At 49.3% G+C, this 14,721-nt stretch overlaps 1 protein-coding gene across 3 annotated transcripts in view; it reads left to right on the forward strand.

Moving 5' to 3' along the window:
* The first annotated feature begins 735 nt into the window (after nucleotides 1-735).
* The window catches only part of LOC106561672 (cytosolic carboxypeptidase 2), a 37,337-nt gene continuing 23,351 nt past the window's right edge, over nucleotides 736-14,721 (forward strand). For 2 of the 3 annotated variants that reach the window (XM_014125854.2, XM_014125853.2), the window contains exons 1-16: nucleotides 736-913; nucleotides 1,770-1,888; nucleotides 2,012-2,173; nucleotides 2,452-2,634; nucleotides 3,483-3,590; nucleotides 3,844-3,991; nucleotides 4,187-4,319; nucleotides 4,473-4,652; nucleotides 5,372-5,610; nucleotides 11,970-12,197; nucleotides 12,276-12,435; nucleotides 12,730-12,856; nucleotides 13,094-13,194; nucleotides 13,307-13,474; nucleotides 13,585-13,668; nucleotides 13,808-13,858. In XM_014125854.2, the coding sequence (XP_013981329.2) occupies nucleotides 1,858-1,888; nucleotides 2,012-2,173; nucleotides 2,452-2,634; nucleotides 3,483-3,590; nucleotides 3,844-3,991; nucleotides 4,187-4,319; nucleotides 4,473-4,652; nucleotides 5,372-5,610; nucleotides 11,970-12,197; nucleotides 12,276-12,435; nucleotides 12,730-12,856; nucleotides 13,094-13,194; nucleotides 13,307-13,474; nucleotides 13,585-13,668; nucleotides 13,808-13,858 (2,103 nt within the window). In that variant the 5' untranslated portion in view covers nucleotides 736-913; nucleotides 1,770-1,857. The remainder of the gene's footprint in view (nucleotides 914-1,769; nucleotides 1,889-2,011; nucleotides 2,174-2,451; nucleotides 2,635-3,482; nucleotides 3,591-3,843; nucleotides 3,992-4,186; nucleotides 4,320-4,472; nucleotides 4,653-5,371; nucleotides 5,611-11,969; nucleotides 12,198-12,275; nucleotides 12,436-12,729; nucleotides 12,857-13,093; nucleotides 13,195-13,306; nucleotides 13,475-13,584; nucleotides 13,669-13,807; nucleotides 13,859-14,721) is intronic. The other variant, XR_006757104.1, reaches the window with a different exon arrangement.

Consider the following 14,721-nt stretch of genomic DNA (forward strand, 5'->3'; position numbering starts at 1 on the left):
CTTTACCCTCATTGATACCTGACACTATCCTCCTGGTTCTCTGACAGTTTCAAGTAGGCCTATATCACTGGCTGGCCATGAGGCTCATTTTTATAGTGTGTTTGAGAATTGACCACAACTCCAGCAAATAACTTAATGAAAGTATGTTTTGGGAAAGGGAATCATCGCTATAGGCCTGCCCACCAGTAGAAATATATACTGTGAAGGCATACTATTCTGCAACAATGGTGGTTTTGGGTGGACAACCTCCCCAGGACTCGTTTAGTTCACTTGATTAATTCGACCATTTAAAAAAAAAACAAGCACACATAAAACTTGACAAAGACATAGATGTACATGAGTAAAATCATTGAAGATAACTCACAAAGGCTTGGACTTATTTCCATTGTGGTCCTCCTATCAAATTACTACTGCCAGATAATTAGTCATTTGTTGTCACCACAATACATGTTTAACATGAGATGACACCCAACACCTTCTTAATAAAAAAGAAACAGAAATAATGAATTTTCAACAACCATAAATAATATTGGAATTTAACAGAATGCTTTTCTTCACATATCAGTTTTTTTTTAAAGTTAGTGCGACTCATTCAGGAGGATTTTCGGTGCGGGGTTCAATACATTTTTAATGAGGCATTTGTATACATTAACAACAATTTGATACCTGTTGTTTTTATGTAACATACTGATTGATTGGTATACATGTGATACAGTGTAGCCGTTCGTCCTAAGAAAATATTGTATATTTCCACTAACAAGTAGAAGAATGTGTGGGATTTAGTTGTCACGGTGACCGTGTACAGTAAACCGTGTATTTTCCTCTCCGCTGTCTTCACCTGAAACAACACGCTGCGGATGATGCTGTGGCAGGCAACAAGCTTGAGTGAGGCATGATGCTTTTCTACTATGCGGTAGGTAGCTAATGCACTCACTTAATAATTGCATAGGAAGTATATTGATAACCTAGCTATTGTTAGTTTTACCCAAACCAAACGGTAACGAAGACGTTAACTAGCTAGCCTAGCTAACGTTAACGTGCCACTGGCTGGTGTGTGTTGTGTTTTGTTCTTTCACAGGGGACGATGTGTGTGTGTGTGTGTGTGTGTGTGTGTGTGTGTGTGAGCTGATCAAATCAAATGTGTCACATACACATATTTAGAAGATGTTTTTTTTGCGGGTGTAGCGAAATGCTTATGTTCCTGATGTTGATCAAATCCTGACCTGAATGAATAAAACGTCAGCATTATTTTTGCTATCTTGAATTGTTGGCTAAACCAATTAAACCTAGTTATCACGATATTAATGCATTTTAACGTTACCTGTTGTTGTTTTGTTTGTTTTGGATTTAATACACGTTTTTGTTGTAGAAGTTTATTTTTGCTTCGTTCATTGGTCAATGAAACCAAACCACGACGGGTGATGATGTCACAGGAAAACGTCTGTCAGATTGTAATTCATTTAGCTGGCCTCTGACTTTCTGGAGAGTGTGTCTCATCTTTTTGAATGTACAACGCTGCTAAATGAGATCAGGCCAGCAAGTTTTAAGTGACGGTGTGAATTTCTGTGCAGTCAGATTGAATTACAGTCTGGTTGACTGGCTGCAGCATTCCAAGGAGAGGTATTTTGGAAATCTGCCCTCAAACCACTATGGAAATTGATATTGCAACTGTAAAAAAAAAGTGTGTTCTGCTGGGTTTACCTGACTCATGTTTATTATGCTTTTTAGAAGCAGACTTCACAATCATAACCTATGTGTGACTATTTCAGAAAACTATATTCATGATACCAACAGTTCCATGGGCAACAATACGAAGACACAGACGTAGAAACCGTTCTAAAAGGACATGCATCTACGATGTATCCTCTCTACAACAGGCAATATGAGGGTTAGTATGATCTTGACACTGAGATTATGGCATGAGATTCATGCATGTTTATGAAAGCTTGCAGTGAGTGAGATTACCCTGATGTGCATTAAAAATTAGATCAATTATCCTGCCGTTCCACAGGATTTACAGGGGATGACAATGAGATGAGGGACAGCATTCATAGAAGAACATGTCACAGCTCTTTCAGCTACTCATCTTTTGATGATGAAGAGGAGGAGGAGTTGGAGGATGAAGAACAGGTGAAGGCACCTGTGGAGGAGGAGTGTTCCCACAAGAGTGAAGGTAAGATAGAATCCAAGTACAGGAAGGCACATAGCACCGACCATAGCTTGGTTGTTCATTTTCACTGTCAAAGGTAGAGCTGTAAGAAATGTTTAAGTCTATTGTATCATTAAAGTTTCAAAGAACAATGAAATCACTGAATTAACTACATGGTTTGGAAATTAGTTAAACTAAACCAATGGAACTTGTAGTTAAACTAGTCGTGAAGCTACAGGTATTGTAACTGCTTCCCAAACTGCTCACCATATTGGCTAAAACCCAAACCTCTTCCCACACAGATGTGTCACGTGTTTCTCCACTACCCAGAACCACCCAGGTGGTATTTGAGATCCAGTCGGGAAGGGCTGTGCCTCGCCTCAGGGAGCCCCGACACCTGTATGGTGTGTCTGGACATGTGTCCCAAACACTGCCACGCTGGCCCCACGAGTGGGAGGTCATCCCGGGGGAAATTCAGCATATTGGTGAGAGTACTACAGACTTAAGAAAAATGGGAGGTCTCAAGAGATGTATAATCATTTAGAGGAAAGCTAGACTTTAGACCAGAGTCCATATCACATTACAAGAGCACTTCTTGTACTGACAAGAGATTCAGGAAAAGCTCTCTTGTAACGGATGTCGTAAGGATGGGACCAAGGTGCAGCAGGAACGTGTATACTCATCTTCTTTATTTAATAAAAGAAGGAAAAACGTATACGAAACAACAAACGAAACTAAGACGGGAAACAACTACCCACCAACCCCCATAGCACAAACACCCCTATACATAGGACCTTCAAATCAGAGGCAACGAGGAACAGCTGCCTCCAATTGAAGGTCAATCAACAAACCGTAAACATAGAAGTAGAAAAACTAGACTGAACATAGAAAAACACTAACCTAGAACATAGACCAAAAACCCCGGAACACTCTAAACAAACACCCCTCTTACATAATAACATAGCCCAACAAACCCCCGAAACACTGTAAACAAACACCCCTCTTACATAATAACATAGCCCAACAAACCCCGAAACACTCTAAACAAACACCCCTCTTACATAATAACATAGCCCAACAAACCCCGAAACACTCTAAACAAACACCCCTCTTACATAAGAACATAGCCCAACAAACCCCGAAACACTCTAAACAAACACCCCCTGCCACGTCCTGACCAAACTACAATAACAAATAACCCCTATACTGGTCAGGACATGACATCTCTCAATCTTAGATCCAAAGAGCACGTTTTTTATTTATATTTTTTACAAGCAAAGCAGCACTCTCTATTTTGTCTTCTCTTTTCCCTCTATCTTTTGTCTGTTGTCAGAGTGGGTTCCTCCCTTCCCAGAGCCGCTGTGTGCTCAGATGAACACCAGCGAGTGGCTGAGACCGGAGTCTGAAGAGGAAGGCACCGTTGTGTATGACACACAGAGAGGTAACTCAAATAAAATAAAATGTCCACTCTGTCAATCACTGAGCTCTACCACAGACCTGCCTGGGTCCAAGTAGAAGGCTGTTTGTCTTGTTTGGAGCTCCAGATGGGCGGCGGTGGGGGGGTACTCTACTGATTCCATTTCTCCAGTCAATATAAATCAAGTGCACATGGAAAGAAACAAATGCTATTTGCACCCAGTTTTGCTCATCCCCAGGACACTTCATGTGTCTCTTTGTTTTAAATGTCTGTGCAGATAAAGATAACTACTTCCTGGGTTCTCGTGTGGGGGGCCGTCGCTCCTCCCTGACCGCTGCTGCTGTGTCTCTCTCTGGCCCTGATGACATCACTCTGCTGTTCGAGGGACGCTTCGAGAGTGGCAACCTGCTGAAAGCAACAAGGGTGTGAGTACAGAGCATCCATAAGTATTGTAAACCATTGAAAGTTACGAGTGAATGAATGTTCACTCACCAATAACTTATTTTCTGTGTTGTGTGATCCGATTTCAATCCTCGCATGTTGTCACACATCCTAGTTCTGAGTGAATGAATGTCCCCAGTCATTTTCATTCTGTATAATCTTATTTCATTTAATTCCAGTGGTGAATTTGATTATGAGCTCTCCCTGCGGACGGACCTGTACACAGAGAAGCACACTCAGTGGTTTTACTTCCGGGTGAGGAACACGAGGGCGGGGGTTCGTTACCGCTTCACCATCACCAACCTGCTGAAGGTAGGTAGTTACTACCATTTTTACTGGGACTCTTTTCCCTCACGTCTATTCTCTTCTCTTTTTCTGTAGTAAAGTATTTTACAATATTTTCATGTGACACACAGTAGCTTAACAATTAATAAATAATAATAATGAATAGATGTTGATTTGAAGGTGACCAGTCTGTATGAAGATGGGCAGCTGCCACTGCTCTATTCTGAGGAGGAGGCCCGGATCCAGGGGGTGGGCTGGCACCGCGTGGGCCAACAGGTCTCTTACCAACGTAACGGACGGCAGCATGCCAACCAGCCCTGCTACTCCCTCTCCTGGACCTTTTGCTTCCCTTATGACCAGGTAAAGGGCAAGAACCGCAGTGCTCAACTCTTATCCTCTTGTCTTGTGTAAATCAATGAAACGGTGCTTGGAGCCAACAATCAATCACATCATTAAATGAAAAGGGCCAGCACTGACTTTAATCCTTTGTCCACATTCTGATTGTACCCACAGTTTCAGAAATATGTCTACGCATGGTATTAAAATATGTCTCATATCCGTCCACTGTGTCCGCATTGTGAATACATTTCCTGCTCCGTCCCTGTATGCAAATGATTTGACAAGTATTATTTCAAAATAATATGGATGTATTTATTTACATTTTTCATATTGATGCCATAAGTCAATAGTGCCACCTGTCAATGATTTTAGAAGGAGGGATAATAACTATTTAAATGGTTTGTCCAGATCTGTTTACACTTGTAAGATATCCAGACATAATGCCTGTCTGACTACCTCCGGAGGTGGTCAGGAAGATCAGATCACAATCAGATCACAATGCATCTTTTAATCGTCTACACGTGTCTAAAAATGTGGGCACAATCAGAATGTGGACAAGATCAGAACAAAGGATGCATGTTAGAATCAGGTATAAATGGTGCTTTTGTTGTCATTTTCTTTGGCTTATTTAAGCAACATGTTACAATATATCAATATATATTACACTTCTTTTCAAATACACAATATAATGCGTTGTATTTACAATACAGTGAAGTTGTTATTATTGTTGTCTTGATCAGGACACCTGTTACCTGGCCCACTGCTTCCCTTACACCTACTCCAACCTGTGGGCCCACCTGTCCGAGATCGAGCGGGACCCCCACCGCTCGCGGTTCTGTAAGGTGCGGACTCTGTGCCGGTCGCTGGCGGGGAACCTGGTTCCGGTGCTGACGGTGACCAACCCATCCCACCGTGAGGACAGGATTCACAAGCCTGCTGTGGTGCTGACCGCCCGGATACACCCCGGGGAGACCAACAGGTAGAGACCAATGGGTAGAGACCCAACGGGTAGAGACCCAACGGGTAGAGACGGGTAGAGACCCAACGGGTAGAGACCCAACGGGTAGAGATGGGTAGAGACCCAACGGGTAGAGACCCAACGGGTAGAGACCAACGGGTAGAGACCCAACGGGTAGAGACCCAACGGGTAGAGACGGGTAGAGACCCAACGGGTAGAGACCAACGGGTAGAGACCCAACGGGTAGAGACGGGTAGAGACCCAACGGGTAGAGACCCAACGGGTAGAGACCAACAGGTAGAGACCCAACGGGTAGAGACCCAACGGGTAGAGACCAACAGGTAGAGACCCAACGGATAGAGACCCAACGGATAGAGACCCAACGGGTAGAGACGGGTAGAGACCCAACGGGTAGAGACGGGTAGAGACCCAACGGGTAGAGACCCAACGGGTAGAGATGGGTAGAGACCCAACGGGTAGAGACGGGTAGAGACCCAACGGGTAGAGACGGGTAGAGACCCAACGGGTAGAGACCCAATGGGTAGAGACCCAACGGGTAGAGACCAACGGGTAGAGAGCCAACGGGTAGAGACCAACGGGTAGAGACCCAACGGGTAGAGACCAACGGGTAGAGACCCAACGGGTAGAGACCCAACGGGTAGAGACCCAACGGGTAGAGACCAACAGGTAGAGACCCAACGGGTAGAGACCAACGGGTAGAGACCCAACGGGTAGAGACCAACGGGTAGAGACCCAACGGGTAGAGACCAACGGGTAGAGACCAAAGGGTAGAGACCAACGGGTAGAGACCACCAACAGGTAGAGACCCAACGGGTAGAGACCCAACGGGTAGAGACGGGTAGAGACCCAACGGGTAGAGACGGGTAGAGACCCAACGGGTAGAGACCAACGGGTAGAGACCAACGGGTAGAGACCCAACGGGTAGAGACCAACGGGTAGAGACCAAAGGGTAGAGACCAACGGGTAGAGACCACCAACAGGTAGAGACCCAACGGGTAGAGACCCAACGGGTAGAGACCAACGGGTAGAGACCCAACGGGTAGAGACCAACGGGTAGAGACCCAACGGGTAGAGACCAACGGGTAGAGACCCAACGGGTAGAGACCCAACGGGTAGAGACCAACGGGTAGAGACCCAACGGGTAGAGACCAACGGGTAGAGACCCAACGGGTAGAGCCCAACGGGTAGAGACCAAAGGGTAGAGACCAACGGGTAGAGACCACCAACAGGTAGAGACCCAACGGGTAGAGACCCAACGGGTAGAGACGGGTAGAGACCCAACGGGTAGAGACCAACGGGTAGAGACTCAACAGGTAGAGACCCAACGGGTAGAGACCCAACGGGTAGAGACGGGTAGAGACCCAACGGGTAGAGACCACCAACAGGTAGAGACCCAACGGGTAGAGACCCAACGGGTAGAGACGGGTAGAGACCCAACGGGTAGAGACGGGTAGAGACTAACGGGTAGAGACCAACGGGTAGAGACCCAACGGGTAGAGACCCAACAGGTAGAGACCCAACGGGTAGAGACCACCAACAGGTAGAGACCCAACGGGTAGAGACCCAACGGGTAGAGACGGGTAGAGACCCAACGGGTAGAGACGGGTAGAGACCAACGGGTAGAGACCAACGGGTAGAGACCCAACGGGTAGAGACCCAACGTGTAGAGACGGGTAGAGACCCAACGGGTAGAGACGGGTAGAGACCAACGGGTAGAGACCAACGGGTAGAGACCCAACGGGTAGAGACCAACGGGTAGAGACCACCAACAGGTAGAGACCCAACGGGTAGAGACCCAACGGGTAGAGACGGGTAGAGACCCAACGGGTAGAGACCAACGGGTAGAGACTCAACAGGTAGAGACCAACAGGTAGAGACCCAACGGGTAGAGACCAACGGGTAGAGACCCAACGGGTAGAGACCAACAGGTAGAGACCAAAGGGTAGAGACCAACGGGTAGAGACCACCAACAGGTAGAGACCCAACGGGTAGAGACGGGTAGAGACCCAACGGGTAGAGACGGGTAGAGACCCAACGGGTAGAGACCAACGGGTAGAGACCAACGGGTAGAGACGGGTAGAGACGGGTAGAGACCCAACGGGTAGAGACGGGTAGAGACCCAACGGGTAGAGACCAACGGGTAGAGACCAACGGGTAGAGACGGGTAGAGACGGGTAGAGACCCAACGGGTAGAGACGGGTAGAGACCCAACGGGTAGAGACCAACAGGTAGAGACCAGAGGAGAGACGGGTAGAGACGCAACGGGTAGAGACCCAACGGGTAGAGACCAACGGGTAGAGACCAACGGGTAGAGACCCAACGGGTAGAGACCCAACGGGTAGAGACCCAACGGGTAGAGACGGGTAGAGACCAACGGGTAGAGACCAACGGGTAGAGACCCAACGGGTAGAGACGGGAAACCAACGGGTAGAGACCACCAACAGGTAGAGACCCAACGGGTAGAGACCCAACGGGTAGAGACCCAACGGGTAGAGACGGGTAGAGACCAACGGGTAGAGACCAACGGGTAGAGACCCAACGGGTAGAGACCAACGGGTAGAGACCACCAACAGGTAGAGACCCAACGGGTAGAGACCCAACGGGTAGAGACGGGTAGAGACCCAACGGGTAGAGACCAACGGGTAGAGACTCAACAGGTAGAGACCAACGGGTAGAGACCCAACGGGTAGAGACCAACGGGTAGAGACCACCAACAGGTAGAGACCCAACGGGTAGAGACGGGTAGAGACCCAACGGGTAGAGACGGGTAGAGACCCAACGGGTAGAGACCAACGGGTAGAGACCAACGGGTAGAGACGGGTAGAGACGGGTAGAGACCCAACGGGTAGAGACGGGTAGCGACCCAACGGGTAGAGACCAACGGGTAGAGACCAACGGGTAGAGACGGGTAGAGACGGGTAGAGACCCAACGGGTAGAGACGGGTAGAGACCCAACGGGTAGAGACCAACAGGTAGAGACCAACGGGTAGAGACGGGTAGAGACGGGTAGAGACCCAACGGGTAGAGACCCAACGGGTAGAGACCAACGGGTAGAGACCAACGGGTAGAGACCCAACGGGTAGAGACCAACGGGTAGAGACCAACGGGTAGAGACCACCAACAGGTAGAGACCCAACGGGTAGAGACCCAACGGGTAGAGACGGGTAGAGACCCAGGACGGGTAGAGACCAACGGGTAGAGACCAACGGGTAGAGACCCAACGGGTAGACACCAACGGGTAGAGACCACCAACAGGTAGAGACCCAACGGGTAGAGACCCAACGGGTAGAGACCAACGGGTAGAGACCCAACGGGTAGAGACCAACAGGTAGAGACCAAAGGGTAGAGACCAACGGGTAGAGACCACCAACAGGTAGAGACCCAACGGGTAGAGACGGGTAGAGACCCAACGGGTAGAGACGGGTAGAGACCCAACGGGTAGAGACCAACGGGTAGAGACCAACGGGTAGAGACGGGTAGAGACGGGTAGAGACCCAACGGGTAGAGACGGGTAGAGACCCAACGGGTAGAGACCAACGGGTAGAGACCAACGGGTAGAGACGGGTAGAGACGGGTAGAGACCCAACGGGTAGAGACGGGTAGAGACCCAACGGGTAGAGACCAACAGGTAGAGACCAACGGGTAGAGACGGGTAGAGACCCAACGGGTAGAGACCAACGGGTAGAGACCAACGGGTAGAGACCCAACGGGTAGAGACCAACGGGTAGAGACCAACGGGTAGAGACCACCAACAGGTAGAGACCCAACGGGTAGAGACCCAACGGGTAGAGACGGGTAGAGACCCAACGGGTAGAGACGGGTAGAGACTAACGGGTAGAGACCAACGGGTAGAGACCCAACGGGTAGAGACCCAACGGGTAGACACCAACGGGTAGAGACCACCAACAGGTAGAGACCCAACGGGTAGAGACCCAACGGGTAGAGACCCAACGGGTAGAGACGGGTAGAGACCAACGGGTAGAGACCAACGGGTAGAGACCCAACGGGTAGAGACCAACGGGTAGAGACCACCAACAGGTAGAGACCCAACGGGTAGAGACCCAACGGGTAGAGACGGGTAGAGACCCAACGGGTAGAGACCAACGGGTAGAGACTCAACAGGTAGAGACCAACGGGTAGAGACCCAACGGGTAGAGACCAACGGGTAGAGACCACCAACAGGTAGAGACCCAACGGGTAGAGACGGGTAGAGACCCAACGGGTAGAGACGGGTAGAGACCCAACGGGTAGAGACCAACGGGTAGAGACCAACGGGTAGAGACGGGTAGAGACGGGTAGAGACCCAACGGGTAGAGACGGGTAGAGACCCAACGGGTAGAGACCAACGGGTAGAGACCAACGGGTAGAGACGGGTAGAGACGGGTAGAGACCCAACGGGTAGAGACGGGTAGAGACCCAACGGGTAGAGACCAACAGGTAGAGACCAACGGGTAGAGACGGGTAGAGACGGGTAGAGACCCAACGGGTAGAGACCCAACGGGTAGAGACCAACGGGTAGAGACCAACGGGTAGAGACCCAACGGGTAGAGACCAACGGGTAGAGACCAACGGGTAGAGACCACCAACAGGTAGAGACCCAACGGGTAGAGACCCAACGGGTAGAGACGGGTAGAGACCCAACGGGTAGAGACGGGTAGAGACTAACGGGTAGAGACCAACGGGTAGAGACCCAACGGGTAGAGACCCAACGGGTAGACACCAACGGGTAGAGACCACCAACAGGTAGAGACCCAACGGGTAGAGACCCAACGGGTAGAGACGGGTAGAGACCAACGGGTAGAGACCAACGGGTAGAGACCCAACGGGTAGAGACCAACGGGTAGAGACCACCAACAGGTAGAGACCCAACGGGTAGAGACCCAACGGGTAGAGACGGGTAGAGACCCAACGGGTAGAGACCAACGGGTAGAGACTCAACAGGTAGAGACCAACGGGTAGAGACCCAACGGGTAGAGACCAACGGGTAGAGACCCAACGGGTAGAGACCAACGGGTAGAGACCCAACGGGTAGAGACCAATGGGTAGAGACCCAACGGGTAGAGACCCAACGGGTAGAGACCAACGGGTAGAGACCCAACGGGTAGAGACCAACGGGTAGAGACCCAACGGGTAGAGACCCAACGGGTAGAGACCAACGGGTAGAGACCCAACGGGTAGAGACCAACGGGTAGAGACCAACGGGTAGAGACCCAACGGGTAGAGACCCAACGGGTAGAGACCAACAGGTAGAGACCAAAGGGTAGAGACCAACGGGTAGAGACCACCAACAGGTAGAGACCCAACGGGTAGAGACCCAACGGGTAGAGACGGGTAGAGACCCAACGGGTAGAGACGGGTAGAGACCAACGGGTAGAGACCAACGGGTAGAGACCCAACGGGTAGAGACCAACAGGTAGAGACCCAACGGGTAGAGACCAACGGGTAGAGACCACCAACAGGTAGAGACCCAACGGGTAGAGACCCAACGGGTAGAGACGGGTAGAGACCCAACGGGTAGAGACCAACGGGTAGAGACTCAACAGGTAGAGACCAACGGGTAGAGACCCAACGGGTAGAGACCAACGGGTAGAGACCCAACGGGTAGAGACCAACGGGTAGAGACCCAACGGGTAGAGACCAACAGGTAGAGACCCAACGGGTAGAGACCAACGGGTAGAGACCCAACGGGTAGAGACCAACGGGTAGAGACCCAACGGGTAGAGACCAACGGGTAGAGACCCAACGGGTAGAGACCAACAGGTAGAGACCCAACGGGTAGAGACCAACGGGTAGAGACCACCAACAGGTAGAGACCCAACGGGTAGAGACCCAACGGGTAGAGACGGGTAGAGACCCAACGGGTAGAGACCAACGGGTAGAGACTCAACAGGTAGAGACCCAACGGGTAGAGACCCAACGGGTAGAGACCAACGGGTAGAGACCCAACGGGTAGAGACCAACGGGTAGAGACCCAACGGGTAGAGACCCAACGGGTAGAGCATTGAATGTGTCTGAAATAGCACTCTATTCTGTATATCAGTGCTATTCAACTCTTACCCTATGAGGTCTGGAGCCTGCTGGTTTTCTGTTCTACCTGATAGTTAATTGCACCCACCTGGTCTCCCAGGTCTAATTCAGTCCCTGATTAGAGGGGAACAATGAAAATGCAGTGGAACTAGCTTCCAGGTCCAGAGTTGAGGTTGAGGTCTCTGTATAGTGCACTGCTTTTGACCAAATTCAGATTCCTGATTTCTTTATTGCCACACAATCTAAGTTGTGTTATTTTCATCCCATAAAGCATGGTAGGATAACTCTGATAGAGTGCCATACTATACATCAAATATACAACTGACCAACAGCTCCTGGGTGATGAGGGGTATCCTGAACTTCCTGCTGGGAGACTCTCCAGACGCGGCGCTGCTCCGAGATGCCTTCGTCTTCAAGCTGGTGCCCATGCTGAACCCGGACGGGGTTATAGTAGGTAACTACCGCTGCTCGCTGACCGGACGTGACCTCAACCGCAACTACAAGTCCATCCTCAGAGACTCCTTCCCTACCGTGTGGGCCACGCACACCATGGTCCAGAGGTACCAATCAACCAATCAATCAGTTAACCAATCAGTCAGACAATTTGATCAAACAATAATACCACATATGTTCTCCAGACTGTGTGAGGAACGAAAGGTGCTGCTGTACTGTGATCTCCATGGACACAGCCGTAAACACAATGTCTTCACCTACGGCTGTGAGAACCCCCGGTCCGCTGACAGACGCCCTCACGAACGAGTCTTCCCTCTGATGCTCAGCAAGAATTGCCCTGACATGGTTCATTACTCTTCCTCTCTCATTGTTTTCGTCAAGACGAGGTTCCGTATCCACAAAGTGTCTCAGAGTATGAGTGCTGATCTAGAATCAGGCCCCCCACTGTCCATGTAATCTTATTCATTCTGATCTAAATGGCTAATCTGATCATAGAGCTGCTGTCCTACTCTGAGACACTTTATGAATACAGCCCCAGTTCAGATGAAATGGCTGAGATAAGATCACACAGTTTAAACAGAATTTAGAATGTTGGCTGTTGGGGTTTTCCAAGATTCAGCTAATCTTCTGTGTCCTCAGTTCTCGTTCGGGAGCTGTAAGTTCAAGGTACAGCGCAGTAAAGAGGGAACAGGCAGAGTGTCTCTGTGGAGGCTGGGGGTCCTCAACTCCTTCACCCTGGAGACATCGTTCTGTGGCTCCAACATCGGTAAGGATATTCACATCGCTGCATCTCTACCATGTCTCTCTAGCAGAAGAGAGAGTGACAGAGACAGTGGAGCTAGATGTTTCTACCAAACGTTAGTTACATGAATGGAAAGGAAACATTTGATAGACGTATTATCACTAAAGTACTTTACTTCATTCAGAGTGAACTCCACCTGTCTCAGGGTTTACAAGTCAGATTCAGTCAGACCAAAGATGTTCACTTTTGGTTTAATTCCAGGTAAGAGGAAGGGGACCCATTTCAGCACTCAGGATCTAGAGATGTTGGGGGCTCAGTTCTGTGACACACTACTGGACTACTGTGACCCGGACCGGACAAAGGTAGGACCAGAACCGGACACAACTGTCTGTAGTCCTGCCGATATCTGCTTGTCCACAGTGTAAGCACAGTAGCTATACTGAAACAGACCTCACTGGTGTGTTGTTTCTGCAGTACAGCGCGTGTTTGAGAGAGCTACAGGAGATTATGAGACAGGAGGCAGGTCTGCCAATAGACAACGAGCCTACAGATACCTCGCTGACCGACCACGAGGCCAGCACCAGTGGATCCAACAGCTCCCAGACGGACGGACCTCCTACTCACCTCCAGGCCTTCAACAAGGTAGTAACAGTAGTAGTAACTGTTAGTAACAGTAGTATTACTGTATCTGGGTAGGAGTTTTGAGGTGACTAATAACCCACCGGTCTGTCTGTATTCTCTCTATAACACAGATGACGTCCCGTAAGAAGCTGAAGTCCAAGAAGGAGAGGAACAGATCTCCCCTGGTCAGAGCCAGGGAGAGAGAGGAAAATGGGGTGAGTATCATCATTGGGATGTTTGTGTCATTCTCTCTCTCAATATGGACTGTCAGATCTGTCCTTTAGAAGTGAGGATCCGTTTCCTTTGTTAGTTCATCTTAGTAAGCTTGATTTTTGCTGTCCTTTCACGTTACAGGATAATGGTGTCAAAAAGACGTTGAAGAAAAGCAAATATGTACTGAAGCCTGTAAGTCCCATGCTTTAAACATCATAGGCAATGAAAATGAAGAGGAACTCCCAAGTATAGTGCGTTTGGAAGTATTCACACCCCTTCCCTTTTTCCACATTTTGTTACGTTACAGCCTTATTCTAAACTTTCCTCATCAATCTGCACACAATACCCCATAATGACATCACAATACCCCATAATGACATCACAATACCCCATAATGACATCACAATACCCCATAATGACATCACAATACCCCACAATGACATCACAATACCCCATAATGACAAAGCAAAAACAGGTTTGTAGAAATTCCTTATTTACATAAGTATTCAGACCCTTTGCTATGAGACTAGAAATTGAGCTCAGGTGCATCCTGTTTCCATTGATCATCCTTGAGATGTTTCTACAACTGGACTGGAGTCCACCTGTGGTAAATTCAATTGATTGGACATGATTTGGAAAGGCACACACCTGTCTATATAAGGTCCCTCAGTTGACAGTGCATGCCAGAGCAAAAACCAAGCCATGAGGTTGAAGAAATTGTCAGTAGAGCTCTGAGACAGGCTTGTGTCGAGGCACAGATCTGGGGAAGGGTACCAAAAATGTCTGCAGCATCAGGCCTTTATGTTAGAGTGGCCAGACAGAAAGCCACTCCTCAGTAAAAAACACATGACAGCCCGCTTGGTTTGAAACAAGATTCTCTGATCTGATGAAACCAAGATTGAACTCTTTGGCCTGAATGCCAAGCGTCACGTCTGGAGGAAACCTTGCACAATCCCTACGGTGAAGCATGGTGGTGGCAGCATCATGCTGTGGGGATGTTTTTCAGAGGCAGGGACTGAGAGACTAGTCAGGATCGAGGGAAAGATAAACGGAGC

Source organism: Salmo salar, chromosome ssa10 (genome assembly GCF_905237065.1).
Source record: "Salmo salar chromosome ssa10, Ssal_v3.1, whole genome shotgun sequence".
Taxonomy (NCBI): Eukaryota; Metazoa; Chordata; class Actinopteri; order Salmoniformes; family Salmonidae; genus Salmo; species Salmo salar.